The 26468-nt window shown below is 40.7% G+C and overlaps 1 protein-coding gene across 1 annotated transcript in view; it reads right to left on the bottom strand.

The window, feature by feature from the left end:
- Positions 1 to 26468, bottom strand: part of LOC309515420 (macrophage mannose receptor 1-like) — a 51423-nt gene that overhangs the window by 8070 nt on the left and 16885 nt on the right. The window contains exons 8-25 of the mRNA XM_082193190.1: positions 23973 to 24130; positions 23751 to 23864; positions 21697 to 21812; positions 19867 to 20015; positions 18781 to 18980; positions 17782 to 17906; positions 16495 to 16582; positions 14750 to 14894; positions 12726 to 12767; positions 12190 to 12353; positions 11357 to 11424; positions 9718 to 9818; positions 9407 to 9549; positions 7126 to 7240; positions 4796 to 4953; positions 4022 to 4124; positions 2894 to 3123; positions 1314 to 1479 (exon numbers count right to left, since the gene is read on the bottom strand). Of these exons, the coding sequence (XP_082049316.1) occupies positions 1314 to 1479; positions 2894 to 3123; positions 4022 to 4124; positions 4796 to 4953; positions 7126 to 7240; positions 9407 to 9549; positions 9718 to 9818; positions 11357 to 11424; positions 12190 to 12353; positions 12726 to 12767; positions 14750 to 14894; positions 16495 to 16582; positions 17782 to 17906; positions 18781 to 18980; positions 19867 to 20015; positions 21697 to 21812; positions 23751 to 23864; positions 23973 to 24130 (2385 nt within the window). The remainder of the gene's footprint in view (positions 1 to 1313; positions 1480 to 2893; positions 3124 to 4021; positions 4125 to 4795; positions 4954 to 7125; positions 7241 to 9406; positions 9550 to 9717; positions 9819 to 11356; positions 11425 to 12189; positions 12354 to 12725; positions 12768 to 14749; positions 14895 to 16494; positions 16583 to 17781; positions 17907 to 18780; positions 18981 to 19866; positions 20016 to 21696; positions 21813 to 23750; positions 23865 to 23972; positions 24131 to 26468) is intronic.

Below are 26468 nucleotides of genomic sequence, written 5' to 3'. Positions count from 1 at the left end.
CAGGTCATGTGGCCAGCATGACTAAACCGCTTCTGGCACAACAGAACACCGTGTTGGAAACCAGAGCGCACAGAAATTCTGTTTACCTTCCTGCCACAGTGGTACCTATTTAACTAGTACTGGCACTGGCATGCTTTCAAACTGCTAGGTTAGCAGGAGCTGGGACAGAGCAATGGGAGCTCACCCCTTCACAGGGATTCAAACCTCCTGATTGGCAAGTCCAAGAGGCTCAGTGGTTTAGACCACAGCGCCACCCACGTCCCTACACACCTTACAGTGGGAGACCAATGACTGGGCAATGCTAAAAACAAAAACCCCCAATCCCAACCCAGTATGGAAACATTCAGAGTAAGAATGGAAAAGTCACTAACTCAGCTCCTTTCCATGTTCTCTTTGAATGAATCATGATATTTCCCCCTCTGGCTCATGGTAATGAGCCAAGATATGACAGACTGCTTTCCACCATGTGACATGAGCAGGAAAGACTGGGCACTCGCTTCCCCTACCCTGTCCAACCACATTCACCCAGCCTTCACCCTTGTGGGAACTTCCTGGTCATCAGACTGATGTTGAACCATGCAGGAATTTTTCCCATACCAGGCCTAGATTGGACCAAGGTTTTATGGAGGTGGTGGGTTCTGCCCCACTGAGTGAGGTGGGAGGGCATTATTAATTTGTTAAAGTATTTATATAACACCATTCATAAAAAAAATATCAAAGTGGATTACAATGACGGTACTTAAAACCACGCAATTAAAACCATATAAGAAGCTTAAAAACATGCATCAGTTAACTATTGTGGAAAAATGTATTCTTAATCTCCTATTTAGGCCTGGCGGAATAAAAAAGTTTTCAGCAAGTGTTTAAAAGTTGAAACGGAAGGCGCCTGCTGAATCTCTGTTGGTGGAGTGTTCCACCATACTGGGCTGATGACACTTAAGGCGCCATTACTTGTTGTTGTCAAATAAACCTCGTCAGTTTAGGGAATGGCATGTGATGCTCCCGCAGATGGATCTCAGTGATCAAGCTGGGATATAAGGGCTCACGAGGTCCCAAATGGGTAAGTGGGATAATCTTAAGGAATTAGCAGGTAGAAAAATGCTACAAATTGAGTCCTTTGAAAAATGGCTCAAGTTACACAGGGGTGGACCTTTCAAAATGTTCTTTATTTATATAAATGTATTTTGAAACCTCTGTGAAATGCAAAAGCCATGCTGTTCACTGCAAAAAGGCTAAATTATCTTGCCTGTGAGGCGATGCTTCAACGTGAAAGACAAGTAGTGAATGAGAAGCATTGTTCTTCATTTGCTTACCGTCAGAGTGTTTACAGAGTGGGAAATAATGTTCATTGCATGTTCCTGTCTTCCAGGTGCCATCCAAATCCAGATAAACACAACCAAAATTTTGTTTTGGTTCCCCTGGAGCCCATTTTGTGAACTTCATTTTGAACTTGTCAATCCATGTATATTGTCCATCGGTCTGAAAAAAATTAGCACATTAGCAAAATGCATTGAGTATACAGGTTGAGACGCAGACCATTACAATGGTGTCAAGAGTCACTGCCATCCGAAGTACAGTCTCTAGGTTTGTTCTGGTTGCACATTCTATATATAGAAGGAGAAGATGAGAGATTGTAAACAGCAAGGTCAGAGGACAGGAAATGCAAAGAGACAGGCAGTGATAACGACCTTTTTAACAATGACTGTTCTCAAAAAAAATCCCCAGTGACTGATAACATAGAACTCCTGGCATTGGTAAGCCACTTTACACATGTAGTATGATATAAATCCATTGTGTCAATTCATCCCACAACTGATAGCATTGAATATCTTGATGTATTGCAATTCAGTGGAACATGACAGATAGTTTGGTGTCAACAAACCCTGTTCTCTGCATGTGATTCCCACTGCATGTGATATTCTGAACAGGGCTTTTGTCCTTGTAGCATAGGACAGGAAAATCTAACTGACTCAGTATATTGGAAAGCGAATTTAATATTAATCTCCTTCACCTAGGCTTCATTTGGATTGAACTTACTTACTTTGCCAAACCTATATTAGGCATTACAAATATAGGCCATCATAAAACATCCATATATACAATTTCAAAATATATACAAATAAACAGCCATGTAAAAATATGTAACTAATGATTTTCACTGGAGTTTCTTCCTGCTAAATAGTGCCATTCATCACCCTAAGAGATACTATTGATAAAAAGTCAGCTTCCAGGTTAATATCAGACAGATAGAATCTGATATTTTCATTGTGCCATGATGTTAGACTATTCAGGAAAGGGGATGGCATGTGTTTCCATAGCTGGTTGTACAATGGACAGTAGAAAAGCATATGTTCTACTGTGTCCAGCACATTCAAAAAACATCCACAATGTCTATCATTTCTGGGGATGTTTAAATATCTGTCCTTGACAAAAGCTGAGGGGGAAAGTTTCAGTCGGGCTAACATAAAGGCCCTGTGTTGGACTGGAATTAGTAATTTTGAAATATGGGGTGCTGTTATCTGTTGTGTTTAAATCATAAAACTTGGGGGAGCAAATTTTATTTACAGCTGACTCGTTTTGTTTTTCAATGTCCCTTAATCTGATTTGAATATTACAATACATATATTGGTCACTTGAATTGTACAAGAGTTCCAAGTCAATACCAATACGATTTTGCTATGTAAGAGTTGGAACCATCTGGGTTTATAAGAGTCCTTAAGTAAGTTAGAAAGCAGACTTGAAATGTTGGCTGAATTGAACTGAATGTGTATTGTAACCTATTGCTCTATTTTAATTGCATGCTGATTGAATGACCTGAGATAAACAAATAACTAGAAACAAATATAAGCATCCATATTAAGGCCCCTTCTAGATAAATATGTGATGTACTTACCACATTAGTATTGAGGCCAATCCACACTGGGCTTTTATACTTCAGCAGCCGCAACCAGAGGAATGAGTGGGTGAAAGGGTCTAAAATGCTAGCAAGGTTAAAGCTTTGTTGTTCACAACTTTTCTGAGCATCTTTCCACGCCATTTTGCTTTCAAAGAAGAAGTAGGTATTGTTATTGTAACGGATACGATATGCTGTTGTGGGTGTTGGAAGAACAGGAGTTTTGGGGTCTGCAAAAGGGAAATTAAAACCAATGCAGTGTTACTTTAATTTAAAGAAAAAAACATAAAGGAGAAAAATAACTTTATAGACATGGGGCACTATCCAACTAACTTGCTCCATCAATTACGTTTTCCACTCATGCCACAGAATGCCCCCCTCTCTTTCCCCATGCGGCCTCTAAACCTATTCTGGGGGTTCCACCAACCCTCCAGTGCAAATTTGGGGAGGATTTGAGGTACATGTGGAGAGAGGGGAGGGGACAGAATCCATTGCGCAAATGGAAATACATGCGCTGACAGAGTAAGTCAGTTGGATGCTGCCCATAAGCTTGTGACAAGATGTAGATTGGATAAGTCACTGCATGGAGGTAAAGGGATGGAATGGAATGCAGCGGTCACACCTTTGAACTAGGATATCATATGCAGAAATGTACGTAAGGAAAAGCCACACCTCCGTGGTAAAGATAACTCAAATGCAGAAGGTCCCAGGTTCAGTTCCTGGCACCCCCAGTTAAAAGATCTCAGGTAGCTGAGCACTGCAAGAAAGACCACCACCTGTGACCTTGAAATAGGATGCCCATAATATTTTTCTGTACGCATATTATACAGTATACTACATCACTGGGCCAGAGGCGCAGAAAATGACCATAGCCATGCCTTGAGGTATACCTTGGCAACCTCCAAGATCCAAACTCGATGTGGCAAAAAGTGCTCTAAAACTGTTCCATGTGTCCAAAGGCCACCTTGCTAGCTGGGCCACTTTAAAACCATCAAATTGGAGAACTGGAGATTACCTTCTGCAATGCCCTTTACTGAAGCACAGAGGAAACCATGAAAGCTTAATCAGGGCTTGCATGAGATTTTCTTCTAATGTAAGCAGGGGAAACAGATTAGCAGAAGTACCCACCTGTATCTGTCTGGCAAATGTAGCCTTTTTTCTCAGAACAGTGACAATGTCTCCATTTCCCCGATTCTTGAAGAGGCCTGTTTTTCATTGCGACACAATCTTCCTATGAAAGAAGGAGGAGGAGAAACAAATACTAGAAATAGTAGTGGGGTATTCAGAGCATCTTTGATTTCTTCCCGAGCTATATAAATTTAATTGCAGAGAGCCACCAGGAGTAGAGTCGGGACATTTCAGATCTGTACGCTGTTGCCCCTTATGAAACCTCTTATTTATTCCCATGCTCCAGGGTGATCCCACTAACCCAACAACCTATTCATTTTCCTTAACATCATCAGGCTTCTGAGTCAGGCTTGGGCTTTGGCCAGGCAAAGTGTCAGAATTGCCCTTGCCTTCCTAGCAGCTACCATAGGATCTTGTTTCTCTACCTACTAGATGTCCCTCTGCTACAATTCCTTCTTGGAACTCCTGCCTCAAGTTCAAAATACAACTTGCAGTCTGTGGTGCGTAGGGCCTGGTTTTATGGCAAAAAGTATCTGAAAAATACTGATTTTCAGTATTATATTTTTCCAATTCAGTATTGCTGGCAATTTTGCTGTTCCTATTAACGATTAACTTACTTTTTGCTCCTTCACATTGCCTTTTTTCCCCTCACGGTATGGTTCTGACTTGAGGCCACGTACTGGAGAAGCTTGTGGAAAAGGAAGTGTTGAGGGGATGATATGGAGCAGTCTTCAAATTAACATTTGCCATATTGTACATTCATCAAATACCTACCCTCTCTGCATCGTAATTAGATGATGGGAAGCCTTTTGCCCAGTTGGTGTAACTGACTCTGCTTCCATCTGTCCAGAGGTACATCTCTTCTGAATTGATATCATTGAATCCTATCCATGCATCCGTTGGGAAATTGTTCAACTGGGAAGTAAGGAAAGCTAAGGAAGGAAAAGGAAAAGTGGAAGGAAAAGCTGACATCTCCAAAAACTGAGACACTATTCAAAACCAAACAGCCTTGAAGAACACTCATTTTTCACTTCCTTTCATTCATTTTGGAATGAATGTAAGGAAAGGGGAATGCCTTGAAAATTAAATATATACACTATTATTATACACCATCATCATCATCATCATCATCATTATTATTATTATTATTAAACACAGAGGACTATGAGAAATGTTAAAACCACAACTGTAAGTTTTAGATTCTGTTTGAGAGTCCAGAGAAAATTTCAGTGTTTCATAACTTCAAATACTGAGCATTATTACACACTCAGGCATCAATTGTATTCAGATGGTATTTTGAACACAGGCAGACTCAAGCCTACATGCATATATATTTTGTTTGCACATCTATTTTTTTTAAAAAATATTTTTTATTACATTTTTTCTTTCAGATAGAAACACAGAATCAGATAAACAAAGAAATAAGAACAAAGAGAAAAGAAAAAAGAAAAATTCATCATATCATAGCTTCTTTCAGTCTTCTACCGGACTTCCCCACATCTCCCCCACCGTGCATTCTTAACAATAAAAATATCAGCAAATTATAACCTTGTTTCATGCGTTCTTTTGTACTCTTAAATAATTACGTTTTAAGTTTAAATTACTTATTATCACTTTACTCTAAGAACAAATATAATGTTATTTTAAACATTAGTCTTTCCCTTAATATAACTTAATTTCATATACCGTCTATTCTCATTGCTGAAGCTAACCTTTCCAAATCATGCGAAATCTTATAGTTCATATAACTTATAAAATTTTTGTAAATAGTCCTTAATTTTTTTCCAGTCCTCCTCCATTGCTTCTTCTCCCAAATCTCGGATTCTGGCAGTCATCTCGGCCAATTCCATATAGTCCATCAATTGCGTCTGCCACTCTTCCAGTGTGGGTAAATCTTGAGTCTTCCAGTGTTTTGCAATAAGAATTCTTGCTGCTGTAGTTGCATACATAAATAACGTTCTATCCTTCTTTAACACCTTTTGGCCGACAAAGCCCAAGAGAAAGGCCTCTGGTTTCTTAGGAAAGGTATACTTAAATACCTTTTTTAACTCATTATAAATCATTTCCCAGAAGGCCTTCACTTTTGGACAGGTCCACCAAAGGTGTAAGAATGTCCCTTCAGCCTCCTTACATTTCCAACATTTATTATCAGACAAATGATATATCTTAGCCAGCTTGACTGGGGTCATGTACCACCTGTATATCATTTTCATGATATTTTCTTTCAGGGCATTACATGCCGTAAACTTCATACCGGTGGTCCATAACCTTTCCCAGTCTTCAAACATAATGTGACTATGAGAAATGTTAAAACCACAACTGTAAGTTTTAGATTCTGCTTGAGAGTCCAGAGAAAATTTCAGTGTTTCATAACTTCAAATACTGAGCATTATTACACACTCAGGTATCAATTGTATTCAGATGGTATTTTGAACACAGGCAGACTCAAGCCTACATGCATATATATTTTGTTTGCACATCTAAAGGTGTGAAGGTCCTTCCGCTCCCCACAAAATGGAAAAATTGTTGAAAAACCAAAAATGGGAGGATGGGGTTTCCCACATTTCAGAAACAAATGGGGGAAGTGTCCTCCCCCCAAACACACCTGGAGAAAACTCATGGTTCCCCCCTTTCTGCTCCCGTTTCCAGGTGTCCCCATCCCTACATGAAGAAAAGAGCTTTGAAGCTTCCGTTTTTGGCTTCTTGAAATTGTTGCCTTCCATTCCCAGGTCCCTGCAAACAACAGTGTTTACAATGTTTGTGCAAACAATATTTGCCTCAGGATCTTAAAGCAGGATCCAAGCTCACAGGCAAAGTATGGTTTGCCATTATGTCTAAATGAAGTAATGGGCAGGTGCCCATGCTGCCAAAAACGTTTTTGTAGACTTTATTGTATCATTGTTGCATTATACAATTCACATTTTGTTTTGTAATCAATAGAAGATGAGTATCAGTATACGATAATACTATCACAGCCTTTCATTGCATACTGAAAGAGATGGGTGTGCAGACTGATGGCACATTAGTTCCAGAAAATATAAAACTGAAGCAATATTTTGCAGGTATTACTTGTGGTTGCATCTATAGATGCAAATGTGGAGTACCTTGAACCCTTTCACTAGATATGGTAGCCAGGTTTCCTCGTAAGCCTTTGCAAACTGTTCGTGCAGAATCCCAATTATTTCGGTCTTCATCTGCCAACCCAAATACTTTGTAGCACTAAAGAAATTGAAGAGAAAATGATTAAAAAATAAAGAAATCTGAGTATAATCTAGGTCTAGGTAGGATTGTCATCTTCGAACTCAGAAAACAGACATTGGCATTTAATTCTCCCTTTACTTTAAAGCTGTGTTCTTTTTTGCGCTTGAAATATGAACATTTTGAAATGCTTGCAGTTGCTTTCCTCCCCTGCCCCCTCAAGCTAGTGAACCAACCATGAGGGTTGGTTCAGATGTCATGCTAAGCCACTGCCTGGCACATAAATAGGACCTCTGTTCACATGCTCCATCCTTCCATTTGTAACTTTCTGGTCTCAGTCAACCATAGTTTGCCATTACTTCCAAATCAGTAAACTGGCCCCAACAAACCAGCATTAGAATCAAACTATGGCTTTATGTTACATCTGAATTAAGGGTATGTTTACATTACTGCTGGAGAAGTAAGATCTGAAAACATCCAGAAATATTTGTAAGAACCTTCTTCCCAAAACTCAATATGGAATTTGTCTTTTTAATTAAACTCTTTATTAAGCATTTTCTTTTTCAAAATAATTGGTGAAATTAAGTTAATTGTACCACAATTGTGGTTACCTTAAACTATTTGTGATAAGTTATTGAACCTCATATATATAGACTCATCTTAGCTCAAGCATGCAAATACTATGTCAGCTTCAGATATTTAAGAATCCCAGCTTTTTCTCTGCTAGGCTGTTTTCCTGGACACAATAAGTCAGCAAATTAACCTCTGATTTCTTTTGTACACTGTAGCTATTACAACTCAAACTTTACACATTGTCAAATTGGGGTGAAGACGGAAACGACGATTCACATGTGACATCACTTTCAGTGCAGGATTGTCAAAAGCAAAATTTCATGCAGAGCTAATCTGTTGCCAACCTTGTGCTGTGAAAGGCACAACCTTCTCACATGCTTCTCTATTAACACAGAATGTAGGAAGTTGCCTTAAAAGTTAAAGGTAAAGGACCCCAGACAGTTAAGTCCAGTCGCAGACGACTCTTGGGTTGTGGTGCTCATCTCGCTTTACAGGCCAAGGGAGCCGGCGTTTGTCTGCAGACAGTTTTTCCGGGTCATGTGGTCAGCATGACTAAGCCGCTTCTGGCGCAACGGAACACCGAAACCAGAGCAGCACACGGAAGTGCCATTTACCTTCCTGCCGGAGCGGTACCTATTTATCTACTTGCACTTTTACATGCTTTCGAACTGCTAGGTTGGCAGGAGCTGGGACCGAGCAACGGGAGCTCACCCCTTCGTGGGGATTCGAACCACCAACCTTCTGATTAGCAAGCCCAAGAGGCTCAGTGGTTTAGACCACAGCGCCACCCACACCCCATAGGAAGTTGCCTTATAACAAGTCAAACCACTGGTCTGCCTAGTTCAGTATTGTGGCTGCTGAGGTTTCCGGGAAGATTCTTTCTCAGTCCAGCCTTAGGGACACTAAGAATTTAACTTGGGACCTCTTCCACACAAAGCATACCACTGAGCTAAAGCCCTTCCCCTGTAAATTTATATAAACAAAAACTTTGCAATTAGAGAGATAAGAGGGGGGAGGGAATTATTAATATTACAGACACAAGGCCTCTTTTTATTGTGCATTCCAGATGATTTGTGCTCATAATGCTGTAGGAACTGTGACACATGATGCTGCTTTCAAACTTTTGCAGCACTCACACTGCTTCATTTCGCATTAGCACACATCCTATTGAAATACCATATCCTTTTTCTTTTTTTTACCACAAATGTCCTGCTTCATTTCTGTCCCACTTGTCTTCTTCTATTGCAACTTCCGGCAACAATAATGTGGTAGCGCTGGGGAAGCACCACAGAAACAACTGAAGCAGAATGAAGCCACCACTCGTGCACAATTATAGTGTCCATAACATGTTGGACCACATACCCACAACACCAACCTGGAGGTGCCCCAAACAAATGATAAACAGCTCAGAATGGAAAGTACCAGAAAGATGAGATCCGTGCTCATTTTGATTGTGACCAGCTGCATAAGCAGAGCTCCATTATGATGCGGGTCTGCCAATACACATTTTGAATATACAAAAAATAAAAACAGACAAAGCCATGTGGGGCAGTATTGTACATATTTATAGCTGTTTCCCAGTGTTCCTTTGAAACAAGAACATTATAATGGTACCTTGTTTTCAAACGAAAGCCATGATTCTGGACATCCTCCTGGAACAGAAGGGGCTGTAGGAGCGACTGTTGCATTGATTGAACTGTTGTGTCTTTCACATATGAAAGGATTGGGGTGGCCACAGTTTATATCATTCCAAAGTCCTAAACAAGAAAGAATAAGTGAACTGCCATAAAAGTTAAACCACGCATTGCATTTCGGAATACCGGTCACCCTGTACAAATAAGATGCCTTATTATTTTTCCTGGAAATTTCATGTGCACGATGTGTTGCCACAAAAATAAAATGTCGACAATCGGCAGACTACCCACCTGTCCTTCTGTAAATGACCACACAGTTTTCATCGTTGTTTGCAAAGTTGGGTTCATGCGGTGCCCAGGCTAAATACTGCACGGGGGTTCCGTCCATCCAGCTTAAAGACAAATTATTCGGTTATCTTGATTTGTTTTCAACATGGCTTAAGGTGCAAGGGAAATTCAAGGGTAATCTTTAGGGAGCGGGGAACCAATAGCAGCTTCGCAATAATGACTGCATCTTAAAAATCCAAGCTGTGGCTCTGAGAGCTGAACTAGATACAAAGGAAAAACACTGTGTTTGATGAAGATTCCTTGTCAAACAAATATAAAGCAGGATTGCGGAGTCCTGTGAAGGATGCTCAGGGGTTGGTGTGGCTGTGAATCCTTCCTCTGCTTGCAACCCCTTCCCTATCTGCTTCCATCATAATTTGTATTTCAGTTCCACTAAGCAGCCCAAATATGACTTGGGTTTGGAGTTTGAGGGCTGGGTGTCATCAGGATGTGAATTCCATGTTAACTTCCTTTAGTCTGCCCATGAGTCAGCTTCACTGGATCAGTGGCGGACTTTGGGCTTTAATATTTCAGTGGTGCCTTGTGCAACGCCAAAATTCACCCCCCCTTCCATTGTTCATCATTTTTGCTGCACCCCCTGCAGCACCCTCTCGGCTTTGCACCCAGTGCAAGTGAATGGATCATGCTCCCCTAAATCTGCCTCTGGCTGGAACTAGAACCTTAATTCTAGTATTCTAAAAAGAGAGGGAGAAGGACTTCCCTCTACTTTTTTCCACATCATACATCATTTTATAAACCTTGATCTTGCACCCCCTCAATTCCATGCCCTTTTCAAAACTAGAAGGCCCTGCATGTTATACAGTGGTACCTCGGGTTACACATGCTTCAGGTTACATACGCTTCAGGTTACAGACTCCACTAACCCAGAAATAGTGCTTCAGGTTAAGAACTTTGCTTCAGGATGAGAACAGAAATCGCGCTCTGGTGGCGCAGCAGGAGACCCCATTAGCTAAAGTGGTGCTTCAGGTTAAGAACAGTTTCAGGTTAAGAAGGGACCTCCAGAACAAATTAAGTACTTAACCCAAGGTACCACTGTATCTGTGTTTGCACCATACATTTAAAGCACATTCAAAGCATATACCCCTAAACACAAAACTTTCAGTTTACCACTTACACAGCTACCCTTCCCAGGTTGGGGAAGAAGGTTACTTTAAATGTATACAGCATACACATTATATACATCCCCACTAAGTTGCTGCAGCCTTTTTCCAGCTCTGCAATATGTGTGCACACGCGCAGAGAAGTTACAGAATATACTGTATTGGGCTTGATTCTCTATATAGTATTACAATGGTACCTCGGGTGAAGTACTTAATTCGTTCCGGAGGTCCGTTCTTAACCTGAAACTGTTCTTAACCTGAAGCACCACTTTAGCTAATGGGGCCTCCTGCTGCCGCTGCACCGCCAGAGCACGATTTCTGTTCTCATCCTGAAGCAAAGTTCTTAACCCAAGGTACTATTTCTGGGTTAGCGGAGTCTGTAACCTGAAGTGTCTGTAACCTGAGGTACCACTGTAAGCATATTTATCTAGTGTTAATAAATTGAGTCACATAATAAGCGCCAATGTTTTCTGTTTACTTACCTGACGTCTTTATCAAGGCTCAGTTTTAAGCCAATGTAGTAAGCGTTGGTCCAGTCGTTTTTTGAGATCTAAAGCATGAAGATGAAAATGCTATGTCTGAGGCAAACATTAAGTTTTTATACAACACAACAAATGGCCATTGTAAATGTAATCCCTTCAAAAACACATCGAGAATAACTAAAGTCCCTCGCTACCCAGTTAACTGGGCCTTCTGAAACTTATTTAAAACACTGAAAAGAAAAGAAATTTGTTATTCCAGGTCTCCTTCTATTGGACTGAACCCTGTGGAGGCCTCTAGGCAGTCAAAACCTCGGGGGGGGGGGGGCTTGTAAAATACCTCCTAATATATTTTTGATTTTTAGAGAGAAATCAAGCAAGCATCTTCACTGTTCTCTTCTCAATGTTTGCTAAAAAACATTCTTGTTTAGACAAGACTACCCAAATACATAGAAAGCTTAGGGAATTTTAATCTGTTTTAAGTATTTAAACTTTTGTATGTTTGAAAGTACAGTTGTGAATCTTTCTTGATTTTACTGTTTTATCTTTCATAAACTGTTTTGAGGTTTCTTACAAATCAAGCGGTGCATGAATCTTACAAAATAAATAAATACATAAATAAAATAAAATAAAGATGTTTAATTTAAATGGCAAATTGCTGTTACTCGGGGATAACAACATGAAAGGGAACAAAATGTATGCCGAATTTCTAAAGCCAAATTTCTAGAGCAAGTGTTTCACGAAATGAAATTTCTGAAAAGGCATAGTCTTTTATAACAAAGAATGCTTACTACTCTGAAGTATTTATTTGAGGAAATAATAAACTAGCGCCTTACATATTTTGTTAAGAATCTTCTTTCAGTGTAGCTTTCAATGACTGCAAGATCTCCAAAGTTCTTCTTGCAAAACTCACGTCCTGTTTCCATAGGAGCAGTGTAAGTGCTGAAATAATACTGCTTGTCTCCATTGATGAGCCATCCATCACTGCTATATTGAAATTCTGAGAGAGAGGTGGTATGGATTAGGGGCGCGCATCGCTAACCACCCCTACCTGGGTCACTTCCTGCATCAGATCTGGGCTTTGAATAAACTTCTTAAAGCAATAGGGCACAGTAGGGTAGAGCAACGAAGGGGTGTGTAAAAATTATGTGAGTAGGTCAGATCCATAGATGCCTGCCCCATCGCGTCTAGTTTTGGACTTTGAGCAACTGATGTGGGAGAAGCTGTGTTTGATAACCTTATTCCTGAAGTGCAGCTCTCAAAGAAATTGGAAACCTCCATCTGCCTGGGTGGAAATGGCAACACTCACTTAACTTCAATCCCTAGTTATTGACATGACATGATTTCTTCAAAGGAAGCAATGCAAACTTACTTGGTAGAGGTGGTTCTGTTGGTTCAGGCTTTGGTTCTTCTCCTGGGGGAGGAAATGTGATCCACACATGCATTATTCTATTAAAACCAAGGAAGCAGGAGCCCCGGGGCTGGTGGAGTTTGGTGAAGAGGAAGTTCAACAATATCTTCTTTTAAAAAACATATTCTTAGTTTTTAATTTAACTATTTGTACACATATTCCATTTGTTCTTCAAAACATGTTATCTTATTCACAAATGCAAACCAAAATAAATCAGTATTTCTTCACATGTGAGTTCCCTCCACCTCCTTGCGACTCCTTGCTTCTTTCTTATCTTTTAACTGTGGGTTTTTTTCCTTAGTTCACTTCTCTTACATAAAGTATACATTATCTATCTATTATTTACTTTGCAAAATTTAGTCAAAACACATCAAAGATTTTGTTTGAGAACAATGTTTCTCCAAGTACTCTTTGAAGCAGCCCCACTCCTTTTTAAACCTTTGGTTTGGTTGATTCCTGATCACCTCTGTCATTTTTTGCTAATTCCAAATATTTGCACAATTTAATTTGCCGTTCTTCCTTTGTTGGTGTCCTATCCCCCTTCCAATTTTTAGCAACCAGCATTCTCGCTGCTGTTGTAGCATATAATAACACCCTCCTCTTATCAATTGAGATATCAATTTTCAGAATGCTCAGAAGAAAGGCTTACGGTTTTTCCACAAATGTTTGTCTGAACATTTTTTTTTAATTCATCATAGACAATGCCCCCCCTTTTATAATTTTATCACAACCCCACCACATATGGTACATTGTTCCTTCCACTTGCTTATACCCCCAGCATACATTTGAATTTGTTTTGTATATTTTGGCCAATTGGGAAGTTCAACAATATCATCCAGCATGTTGAACTGGGGGTTAGGATTGCTCTGCCCAATTCCCACATTATTTCCAAGTGGTATTTTAATATTATTAAGTTGAATTTGGATTTCTGTGTCACTCATATTTCAAAAGCATCTCATTTTGTAACAAAAATAATAATAGGATGACTCTTCACAATGGATTTTGAATTTGACAAATGGTGCCAAAGGAAAAAAATGGCATAACTTTTTTGTATAAAAAATTGAAGTTCACAGCGATCCCTGTGAAGGTGGCTACATAATATGTTCAGGCAGAGTGGGGAATTTGATAGGTTTGATAGACTGCATACAATAACTGAAAATGTGAAAACTGGTGATCATATTCTAAGGTAGTGGTCAAACTATTGGGTTTTATTCTTTTGCAACTTTTTTTAGCACATCCGCTTACACTTAATTCCTCCCTAATGCTTTCACCTTCCTCTAGTTTGGAACAGTGGTCTAAGGATGCTTCAAGGTGGTCTGTTTATTGAGATTTGTTTGAAAGGAAGGTTGGATGGCATTTGCTATTTCATGAGCATTTATTTGTTGGTCAAAGCAACCTTAACCAACGGAAGCAAAAAGCAAGTCATCTTGCTAGAGCTAAAATGGAAGTCTGCGAAAGTTGATAGAATTTCAATCAAAATTTTGAATTTAGAGTTTGGCTTCTAACTCCGAAATTCAAGAGGATTCCAACAAAAGGGGGAAAAGAAACTTTTGACTAGCTCAGCTGAGCAGGATTACCACCAGATATGCAACATGACCAATACCTTTTTTTTTTAAAGGATTTCAGTACAATTAGGGCATTCCTTGGAGAAAAATTATCCAAAGGTTATTCACTAGCAATGTAACCAATATTTCTTTTGTCTCTGATCAATCAAGACTCAGGGCTGATTCCACTCGCTTTGCTGCCGACTGTATTTCAACTCTGCTGACGCCTGGTATGAAGTATTTATGGCAGCTTTCACACCATAAACAGCCACAGATTTATTATTGTCCACATCTTTGAGATATGTGTGTGTGTGTGTGTTGAATTAATCAGAATGCTGATTTGTTTTAAAAACATTTTTAGTATTTATTTATTTTTAAATACCGTAGTATCACAAGCAATCTTCTGGTGACGTTACCGCTTAATAAGGGAAGAGATCTTACCTTTTTTAATCTGACAAATCCAGTTGTACAAGTCCTCACAGTGTATATCATTCCAGCGCATCCGATAATTTGCATTCAACTCTCCACAGTGCTCAATTTCATTGTAGTTATTTGGCTCTCCATACTCCCAGTTTGTATATCCAAGCTGAGGAGAAATAAGTTCGTTACATTGCTTGTCTGGAAATAAGGTGGTGCCTTCACACAGCAGGTTATTGCATACTCAGCACTGATCAGGCTTGCAAATTCTTTCACAGTGTCCACACTGCATTGTCCTCATCAAAATGCCATCTACAGTACCTATGGGACCGCCTCTCCTGGTATGCCCCACAGAGGACCTTACAGTCTGCAAATAATAACATCTTGAAGGTCTTGGGCCTCAAGGAGATTAGACTGGCCTCGACCAGGGCCAAGGACTTTTCAGCCGTGGCCCCAGCCTGGTGGAACACTCTGTCACAAGAGACCAGGGCTCTGCGGGATCTGACATCTTTCCACAGGGCCTTTGGTCAGGGTTCAGTTTGACTCCCCTTTCCCCCATAAGAACTTGCATGAAAGTGGCCTCCCAACTTTTCGCACAAGCTCATATAAGTTCAGCACAAACAGCAGGGCCTGGTGAGCATTGGAAGTCTAGGATGATTCTAGGATGTATTTTAATTGATTGCTTGATTTTATCTTGATGTGTTACATAATTGATGTTAGCTGCTCTGAGCCTGGTTTTGGCTGGGGAGGGTGGGGTGTAAATTTATTTATTTATTTATTTATTATTGTTATTATTGTTATTATTGTTATTATTATTATCTCCCCCCATTTTAATATGTATTTACAGTGCAGGGGGTTACACAACAGATGGAAATGTTAAATCCAGATGAAGTAGGAAATTAATATGGGATGACATTTTGTACAGATGATGCAATGTAAACGCTGTGCAGAACCTGCACAACATAAGCAGCATTAAATCTGCAATAAAGTGTCATGTAAAAATGCCCATCATCATCATCATCATCATCATCATCATTATTATTATTATTATTATTATTATTATTATTATTACCCCACCCATCTGGCTGAGTTGCCCCAGCTCTCTGGGCATCTTTCAACACATAAAAACACAATAAAACATCAAGCAATGAAAACTTTCCGATAAAGGGCTGCCTTCAGATGTCTTCTAAAAGTTGGATAGTTGTTTATCTCCTTGGCTGGATTTATACTCACTCTTTAAGCATTCTAGAATGATGTTTTTGATCTCATTCTAAAACAAATACACCCTACTCTTCCTTTTCTACAAGGTCTACCCACTTATTTCACACGGGGAGAACTCTCAGTGTCCTCTGGTGTATCAACTTAATAATGCATTGTTGATGTCTTAAAATAACATCGTATGACTATATGATTATCATAATTATCCTTAAAAACCACAAGTATAGACGAGTCCCTTGACATCTAATGGCAGGGCGTTCTACAGGGCGGGTGCCACTACCAATAAGGCCCTCTGCCTAGTTCCCTGTAACTCCTTGCAAACTTCTCCTAATGGAACTGCCAGGAGGCCCTTGGAGCTGTATCTCAGTGTCCGCGCTGGTAGGGGATGGAGACACTCCTTTGGGCATTTAGCATTTTGCAGTATTTGGTTTCAAAACTTTATTTTTAGCATAATTTTCAGGCTCTGTATGTTCATTTGCTTCTCTTGGTTTTTGGCACGTAAGTAGTAAAATCAGAACCACAATATTTTAAAAACAGTGCAAGTCACTCACTGGAGAGCCATCGCTCCACGAAAATCCTTCAGTTGGACTTTGTAAATTTAAGCCTAGCCAGAAATGTGAAGAGCTGAATCCTTGGTCCCTAAGATATCACACAAACATAAGGAGACTTGGGTAAATAGACATGTTGCTTTATGAAATCACTTTTAAACTAACCCAACTATGCTAGCTTGTAATTGTAATGCTTAGTTTCCAACTAAGCTTCTTGGCTTGTCTTTGAAATAAGATTCACTTTATGCAGCTCAGTATTCCGCCTCAAAGACCATCTGCTTATTACGACATACAGTGGTGCCCCGCAAGACGAATGCCTCGCAAGACGGAAAACCCGCTAGACAAAAGGGTTTTCCATTTTGGAGGTGCTTCGCAAAACGAATTTCCTATGGGCTTGCTTAGCAAGACAAAAATGTCTTGCGAGTTCCTGCGGTTTTTCCCCTCCCCCCCTTTTCCCCAAGCCGCTAAGCCGCTTATCAGCTGATCCTAAACCGCTAAGCCGCTTAACAGCTGATCCGCTAAGCCGCTTAACAGCTGATCCGCTAAGCTGCTAAACCGCTTATCAGCTGATCCGCTAAGCCCGCTAAGCCGCTAATGGGCTTGCTTCGTAAGATGAAAAAACCGCAAGACGAAGAGACTCGCGGAACGGATTCTTTTCGTCTTGCGAGGCACCACTGTATGTTATTTGTCACAGAGTGTGTTGTTTGCTATTTTTCCAATAGTCAAGTCGTCTACTGGTCTTATTTCTGTCAGATCAATACATTTACCATCTGAGGCAGAACCACAAATATTTCCCCTTGCCTGCTCTCTGCCCAAATCGAGGTGCATAATGCCCAAGATGAGTCACGTTGTTTAGGCACCTTGATGCAGAAAATCCCACAAACACAAATCTCCCCTCCTTGACTAAAATCTACAGTTATAGTTACATTGAATAACTAACAATTCACCCAATGGCACCCAAAATCAGCTGATTGGAAGGACTTCCCTCATTTGTGGATTCACACAAAACGGTACTGCACAAGGGACTAAATGGCCATTTCCATCTTCTTCTATGTAACATCCACACCATGGATGCACTCTTCTGCCTCTTTAATAGTCATGGCTTCACCGCAAATAATCCTGGGAACAGTAGTTTACTCCCCACAGGACTACAACCCATCAGCATCCTTAGCAAACTGCATTTCCCAGGATTCTTGGGGGGGGGGAGCCACGACTGTTAAAGTGGTACAAGAGTGCTTTAAATGTGGGTGTGAAATAGCTATGACAACATGGATAAATCAATTTACTCACGACAAATAGCGCTGCAGTGAACGTTCCTCTCGTGAGCTACTAATGGAGGCCAGCTCACCTCCCATGGCTCTACAAAAACTCTGAGAATCCGCCCATGATTTTTTATCATCACTCCTCATGAAAGCCTAATGATGATATATTATTTTACAGTTAGGCACAATAAGATCTGCACATGACAAAAGTAAGAAACATTGCTTCATAATAAGGGAAGTTATAAATTATGTTCATTATAACAAAATAAATGTAATATAATTTAGATATTTTCAGTTCAGCTCAGCCAGTGCTTTTATTCTAGAATAAAAATGGTGATGGAACTGTGTACCCTTGAGTACCCTCAGAAAAAGAACCACTGAGTTCAGCTAACGTATTGTTATCATCATCTCTCTTAAACCAAGTCAGATGATTGGTTCACCTAGCCTATTATTATCTATTCCAGCTGGCTGCTGCTTTCCGAGACCTCAGACAAGTCTCTTTCGCTCTAACCCTTTTTTCAACAGAGAGGCTGGGGATGGAAGCTAGAACCTTGTGCATGCAGAACAGATGCTCTATCATCAAGTCATCTATGGCACTTCAGCTATATCTGGAGTGAGAAAGGAGGACCACCTGTGTTACTGAGCTAGTCCAAACTTCACTTGCAATTTCTCAGGTATTTTCCCTCCAAATTGTATCCAAGCTTTTGCTCTATACGTTCTTCAATAGCCCCGTGGCAAAGTTGCCAGGCACAACCTTTCATTAGGGAAACTACAGGTGCTGTGTATATCCGTAAATGAACACAATTGTTACAAAATGGCAATAAGCCTTCAGTGACCTCTTTCCTAAGTGCTGTATCTCTGGACTCTCCCACTGCTTGGAAAAGTGGGAAGAACATAAGGATGAGGGAACACAACATGTCTTTAACAAACGTTTCCTGTGCTAACTACAAAGACAAATAGATGTAAACAAACGGCAGTACATATTTGATAAGATTCATTTAAAAAAACTTGCAATTGAATGTCATACTTTGAAGCACAAGTTCCTACTGTCACTTGGACTCCAGCCGTCAGCGCATCTGGGGGCAGCAGTTGTCGTTGGTATCGGCGGAGGAGTCACTCCATCAGCAAAGCGCTTGCAGAGGAATTTTGCCTTTGTCTCACATTTCAGAAGATCCCATAAGCCACCTGTGATTCCAGTCCTCATGGCAACACAGCCTGCTTTTCTCCCTTCATGGGACATGAAGAGAGACACACAGGGCCATATAATTGACACAAAAAAGGAAAGGGAAAAACACATCCACTGCCAATTAGCAACTTAGATTTGTTTTAGCATAAAATCTCAAGGGCTGAAAAAAACATATTGTACAATCAGCACAGCTTTTTTCTTGAGATCTGTGCTGGAGGGGTTGCTCAGAGGTGCCCAGCTGTGGAGATCCTGGTTTGGTGGCTCCAGTTGTGGGACTCTGCCTTTTAAGAGATTTGGCAGGCCTCATTCCTTGCAATCTTTGAGAAGTGTTTGATGTATATTGAGGGTCTTGTGTGAGCCTCTTGGATTTCAATTTAATGCGGTTTCATTGTTTTATTTTGATAGATTAAATATAGAATTATTATTATTATTACTGCTGTTATTCATTATTACTATTGTCATTAGCCACCATTCATGAGCTGATCCCAGGGTAGGCTACAACTATTTAAAATGCAGAATTTGTAATGCTGTGATTTTAAATATAGTTGTAAGCTACTTCCTAGAGAAAAAATTCTCAAAGAGCAGGGAATAAATTTATGAAAAAAATAAATTCCTTTTTTTCTATACTGCAACAAAGCTGAGGTTTAAGCAAGGGGCTTTCAAAAGTAATACATTTTCAGATCTAACCAGGTCTGCAAAAACTTAACAAAGCAACTTACTTATACCTTGAGCAAGCAGAATGGAAAGTTTAAATGGGGCAAGGTAAGTTCCAAAGAACAAATATATTTATTTGTTCTTATGTCTGTGAGCAGTTCTGTCTACAAAACAGACAGAACATTCTGTGTAATAAGGAGAGCAGTCAGAATTTTGCCTTTCTGCGGAAAATCCAGGCATGTCACAGTATCTCTATAGAATAGGTCTACAAACCTGGCATTTCAACATTCCAGTGGGTATATTCGACAGTTTCCCCACTGGCCCACAGGAATGTTCCTCTTTCTTGTATGTCAGAAAGACCAATCCAGAAATATTGTTCTGGCCTGAGCCCAATCAGACTAGTAAAATACGCTTGTTCGTATCTGCAGAAAAGGAATAAAAGGCAAAAGTAGCATTTCATGTCTATGAAATGTTTTGTAACAAAACCCCTGCAAATGTAGCCATGAAGTAGCATGGGCTTGTATATCTATCTACTGTACAAATAAACGTGTTGGCTCCACTGAGATGGGACATTCATCCCTATGGGAATAAAATAATGTCTTTTTCAGGAAGGAAATATTACAACACCCAAGAAGGTGCAAGGGACCAGAGGAGGATGTTCAATGTTCAGACACTGCAGAACTAATGCTCAGAAATAAGTCTGGATCCTGGGGGCATGCTCTGCCCTAAGCCTCCATATGCTAACCATCTAAGCCTACAGGGCTTGGATCCTAAATTTCCATTGGTGAATTGAAGATTTCATATTTATGGAATGGGCCTTTCCCACATATCCTTTCCCTTTGAAGCCCCCCACCCCATACCCCTTAAAAATGTTCTCCTGGGGGTTAGAGAACAGAACCGAAAATGTTGTGGGGGCAGGGGTCCTATGGAAGAGGGAATGGGCAGAAATTACAAGAATGGAGGTGCAATTTTAAATAATAATAATAATAATTTATTATTTGTACCCCACCCATCTGGCTGGGTTTCCCCAATCTAAGGTATGGATTCTCCAAGTTTGAAATTAAATGTTCAAGTTGTATACCAATGACTTCCTAAGTAAAACAACATAACACTATCACTTTGAGTAGATGCAGTTAAACACGCCTAAATTCCATGCTCCCACCTTCCTAACACTTCCCTGGCATGTTCCCGCCTACCCTTCTCTTCCTGGCCTTAACAATAGCCAAGGTTTATGCTGCTACTGCTCTAAACTGTGGTTAATAGACACCACAACTACCATTTTTTATCTGTGATATAGCAGGGTGAGCAACCTCTGGCCTGTGGGCTAGATACAGCTCTCTGGACCGTATCCTGCCCATACAGCCCTCCTGGTCCCCTCCCATCCATCAGTTTTTCAGAGGAGAGTAGCTGAGAGGGAAAAGAGCTGTGGTGTTGTGCAAAGGGTACAATTGCAGCTCCTTCCTCTGCAAGAAGGTCTTGCTTCAAGAAGACCAGAGCACGGGGAAAATATTTCAGCAGAGACGGGTGTTCCTTGCAAATACGCCAAAAAGTCATCCATGAATTTTGCAGTTGCGTGCATGCATACAATTTTTACAATGCTTTTCAAAAGCCCTAAGACTTGCAGTTGAGCTTGCATTTATGCTATGTACATATTTTTGCTGGGATTACTGAATTATTTTTGACTTTTGCATATTCAGGACAGAAAAGGGGCAATGCAGTGCTTTTGCATTTTATAACCTATAAAAAAATGATGTAAAAGACGGAATGTGCAACTTGAGTGAAATTACTAATAAATCAATGCCTCTGTTTCCATGAGAAATAGCTTTGTTGCATAATATTGAGGTATGGTGTATGAATCTGGCTCCTCCCATTTTTATGTCTAGTCCCACCCACTATTGGCATGTAGCCACTGGCAGCTTTCCAACAGAATTATGTGGTCGTCCACCTGAAAGAGGTTTTTCATCCTGCCTTAAATAGAAGACGTTTTAGGGAAGAAAGAATCCTGAGATTTCTGCATGATGGCACCAGGCCTTACCTTAACAAAAATGTCATATTTTCACTTCAGACAATTATTATTATTATTATTTTAAACAAAATAATTACCTGTCTGCAACAGAAGCTAAATGAGCATAGTCCTTTATACATGTTTGATTTGCTTCTGCAAATGTTGAATATACATTTCCAATCATGTAGCAGTATAAACCGTGTCTTTTCCAGCCCTGTTTGGAAGGAAGAATAATGTACTTTACAGACAGCCTGTGAGGTCAAGTGTGCATGTTATAACCTTCTAAAAACTCTGTTGAAGACTGATGAAGGTTGAGCAAGAGACAAAAACAGAATAAAAGGAACAAAAACTGGGTGAGTGCAGAAAGTAATACAGCTAAAATACTTCCTTAAATGAAATAGGATATTAGGAATGTTTAATCAGTAAAAAGGCGCTTTCCTGTAGGGATATCCGTTTCATTAAGAGTCTATTGTTTTATAGGGATATTAAGCCAATTTAACTTATTATTGTATTTGCTCTGCTCCCTTGTGCAATTATGTTTGGTTTTTTTTTTCACTTTCTAAGCATGAATTCTGTTGAAATGATTTTTTGGTGGATCTGACAATTGTCTACTGTTGATGTTGGAAGATGGTCAGTTCCAGCTAATCAAGACTTTATTTTCCCAGATTAAGGGTTCATCCAGACTGCCTTCTGTGCAGCATTTCTAGGCACACATCTGGGATTTCCTTGTCTGTGCCTGAGAGGGTTTTGGTTTTTTGCCCCACCACTTTCCCCGGGAAAGCCCATGTTTTACCCCTGAATCAGAGCAAATAGCAACCGGGTTGAGAACTTGATTTTATTTAATTATGCCAAATGAATAACAACTGTTTATTCCTGTGTTTTACTATTTCCCTTCCAATAAAATAGCTGAGAGAAAAAACTCTGTACAAGAGTGAAAAGGACCAAAAAAGGAGGGGGAAAGGTTAGGATCCTGACAAATGCCTGGCGCATAAAACAAGTTTACAAAATACCACTAATTCAATCTGCATTTTCCTAAATTAATGCTTCCATGGCCAAAATACAAAACTTACAGTGAGATGATTGGTTTAATTCCACCACATCGATAGATATGGTTTTGGGTGTGTGTTTTTTTTAAAAAGAAAGCTTACAGTTACAAAGCAAGTAAGATAAAATGGCACATAAAGACACATAACTAAAGACACATAACTAAAAAGGGGGGGTAGCAGGCAGATAACATCAAGACAGTTAAAGGTCTCAGATTCCAAAAACTTCAGCCAAACAACCACCATCGTAGACCAAACATTAAAAGCCTGGATGAATAAAACCATTTTTACCCTTGACAAATATCCGTAAGGCTAGAGGCCAGGAAAATGGACCTGAGCAAGCCTCAGACAGGAGGATGTTGTGCATGCTTGTTGCATGTTTGTTGTGATACGCTTTTTTAAAGATAGGCTGTTCACTTGCTATGGTTCTGCAGAGCATTTCGGAGGTGGTTGGAAGAGAACCTGAAGAGAAGGGGGAGCCTGGGGGATTTTTTTCAAATGAAAAACCACAATATACAGTAGCTACAAAGGGACGCGGGTGGCACTGTGGGTTAAACCACAGAGCCTAGGACTTGCCGATCAGAAGGTCGGCAGTTCGAATCCCTGCGACGGGGTGAGCTCCCGTTGCTCGGTCCCTGCTCTTGTCAACCGAGCAGTTCGAAAGCACGTCAAAGTGCAAGTAGATAAATAGGTACCACTCCGGCAGGAAGGTACGGTAAATAGCATTTCTATGTGCTGCTCTGGTTCGCCAGAAGCAGCTTAGTCATGCTGGCCACATGACCTGGAAGCTGTACGCCAGCTCCCTCGGCCAATAAAGCGAGATTCGTGCCGCAACCCCAAAGTCGGTCACAACTGGACCTAATGGTCAGGGGTCCCTTTACCTTTTTACAGTAGCTACAAGGTTTCCAGAATAACTAGTTATTATGAGCACTGACTGGTGGCAACAGCAGATGACCACCCAAGTGTTAGGTAAGCAACCTGCAGAGGACACAGGAACAAGGTTTTATCCCTTGTTGCATTGTAGGTGCTGCTCATTGAATGTGAGCACAACAACCACTTGGGGGGAGTGGGCCAAAGAGCCACTGGGAATTCTGTATTGATCTACTTACTTTCTGGCAGCCTTCTTCGACTACATCTGCATCTCCCGGAGTTTCTTTTAGTGGTTTGCTTTTGCAAATGTATCCATGTTTCACATCGCAAGGTTGATCTGCCCAGAACCCTTGCTGCATTGGACAAAAGGAGTTGCTTGGATAAGATTTGTGACATATTTGTGACAGGAATATACTTGGGATAGTAGAAGCCCATCGAATGAGCCATCTGCTTTACTTTACCTTTCCTTTCATAACCACACAGTCTTCTTGTCTGTTGCTAGCATGTGTTGGCTCTCCAAGCAGCCAGTTCGTGTATGTTACAGGAGTCCCATCTGTCCATTCAAAGTACATTTGAACCTTGCGGTCATTCAGCCCAATCCACAATTCATCAGATGAGCCTAACAGGATGAGCATAGGCAAAAATGACACTCCGTTGGATGCAGATGAGCAAGGGGAAATGTAATTTCTGTACAGAATGTCTAAGGTCCAGGCATTTTGCTATTGAAGCAGCACCACGTCAAGCCACTGCATACCTAAGAAGAACTATTTTCTCCAAGGCCAACCTGCTGGCAATAAATGTTACTCTGGTATTCAATAATGGGATCTCAGTTTCCTCTACCCACACATGAATTAAAATCTGCCCATTATTTTAAGCTTGCTGTTCTGAACTATTTCCTGTAAACTACTCCAGCTCTCCCCAAAAAGGAAAAGGTTTCTTTAATAGTGAAAAGGGACATTACGCCTCTTCTTTAATTAACCAAAGTGGGGGGAATGAAAAAAATGAAATGTCCTTTATGCCAGCTTTCACTAACTTGATGTGTTGGCTGGGGCTGATGGGCATTGGGAAAGCAAGCAAACTGAGAAGAAATGCAATTTGGATTTGGTGATTACCGTACTGTTCTTATCCTTTGAATTATTTGTTCTCTTTGGACCAAGCTTCCTATGAACATCCCATGGAATGCGAAGCAGAGCCTCTCTTACAGACTTTAACATCTGGGCATGTTAAGTACATAAGCATGCAAAAGCAGATCAGTTCAGTTTAGTATCCTGTTCCCCACAGTGGTCAAATCAGATACCTCTGGGAAGCCCACAAACAGGGCATGACAGCAATACATCCCATTTGCCACAATGGTCCTGTAGTAGCTCGACTATCCAATGTCATTTCCAGCACTTGGTACTAAGTAGCGCACTACTTCTTGTACTCAGAGACATATGCCTGACCTCATTTAGATCTTCAAGGATTTGTGCTTGGATGGGAATCCAGTGGAAGTGGGCAAGAATTGCTTTGTACAGCCAGAAGTGCCAGCAATGAAAGCAGAACCCGCCTTCTGAGCCAGTGCAGCTCTCAAATTTTGAAGAACAGCTGCACATAAAATTGTAGAGTTGAAAGGGACCTAAGGGTTACATTCAGGTGACCCATAGGGGGAATCGAACCCACAACCTTGGCCTTATCAGCACCACACTGTAACCAACTGAGCTAACTTTGGGGGCACTAGACAAAGTGTCTGCTGTATCTCAAAACTATTACTGATAGTACTTTAGTGTGGTGGCATCGTTCTTTAACTCTGAAATCTGCCTTGGGTTAATAAATAAATCAGAATATAGATTTCAAAAGCAGTAGCAGTGGCGTGCAGGCTAGTCCCCTAAATGTTCCCCTGGCACCTCCCTCCCAAAGCCCAGCTTAGGTAGAGAGGTGTGATGCTCCAATGGGCCCAAGAGCCCTCCCACCACCTTCCCAAAGCCTGCCTAGCTTTAAGAAGGAGGCAGCAGGGCTCCAGCATACTGCCAGAGCCCAGGAAGCTTCTGCCCAACTGAAGGAAGGGGGCACAATTCTCACGGGCATGACATCCGCACACACACCCCAATCACCCTTGCAAGCTGGTGTCTCTGGCCCTAACTGTTCCCCTATGAAAAATTTCACCGCACGCCACTGAGCAGTAGCAACAAGGAAAGGGAAATTATAAGGAAGGGGAGACAATGCTCTGGGACATGAGAATTTGCACAGAGGGATGAAGGGACACTGAATGGGCTGGATGAGAGACATGCAGAGACAGCTGATTTCCTGCAATGATCTCTCACCTTCTCTGTGCATATATCCATGCATACCCATAGATAGAGGAGCAGAGATGAAGTGGGAAACGATGGAACTTGTAGGAATCTTCCACTCATGGGCACTAGCATATCCGTCGTAGGCTGGATGGATTGCTCTTCAATGATAGTTTCCCAATATTTTTTTTTAAAAAGGCTACATCCAGCAATATTCAATTGTCACCATATTTTTTTTTTTAAGAACCAGCGGCAAGTTAATAGCTAAAAGTGTGTTCATGGAGTTTCTTGCCCTTAACTGTAAGAGATGTCACCACTGAGGCTGAATCCTGAACCTGAGCCCAAACATAACAGGTGTTTCCTTTCCACTGACCTGAATCACTAAGAACAAGATGGTGCTGCCAAGATATGTACACAGGACTTCCTCTGACTATTTCAACATTCAAGCAGAATGTAGTACACTGTTTGGTTTTTCTGGCACCTACTGTCATTATAACCTCTGCTTCATGACAGAGATATTGCTTTTAAATGAGATTTTCCATTGCTCCTGGTCCTGCATTCCTGACACTTACATAATGTTTTTCCCCCCTGTTTGTTCCCGCAACAAGGTCTTCTCCCTCATTTTTCCACTACAGCACATCTGCATTACGCTGCAAGACACAGGATCCAGCCAGCTAGCACAGAAAGTTA

This window comes from Podarcis vaucheri (assembly GCF_965113315.1).
Source record: "Podarcis vaucheri genome assembly, chromosome: 12".
NCBI classification, from domain to species: domain Eukaryota; kingdom Metazoa; phylum Chordata; class Lepidosauria; order Squamata; family Lacertidae; genus Podarcis; species Podarcis vaucheri.
The sequence above is the reverse complement of the archived record's forward strand: the minus strand, read 5'-3'. Positions and strand labels throughout refer to the sequence as shown.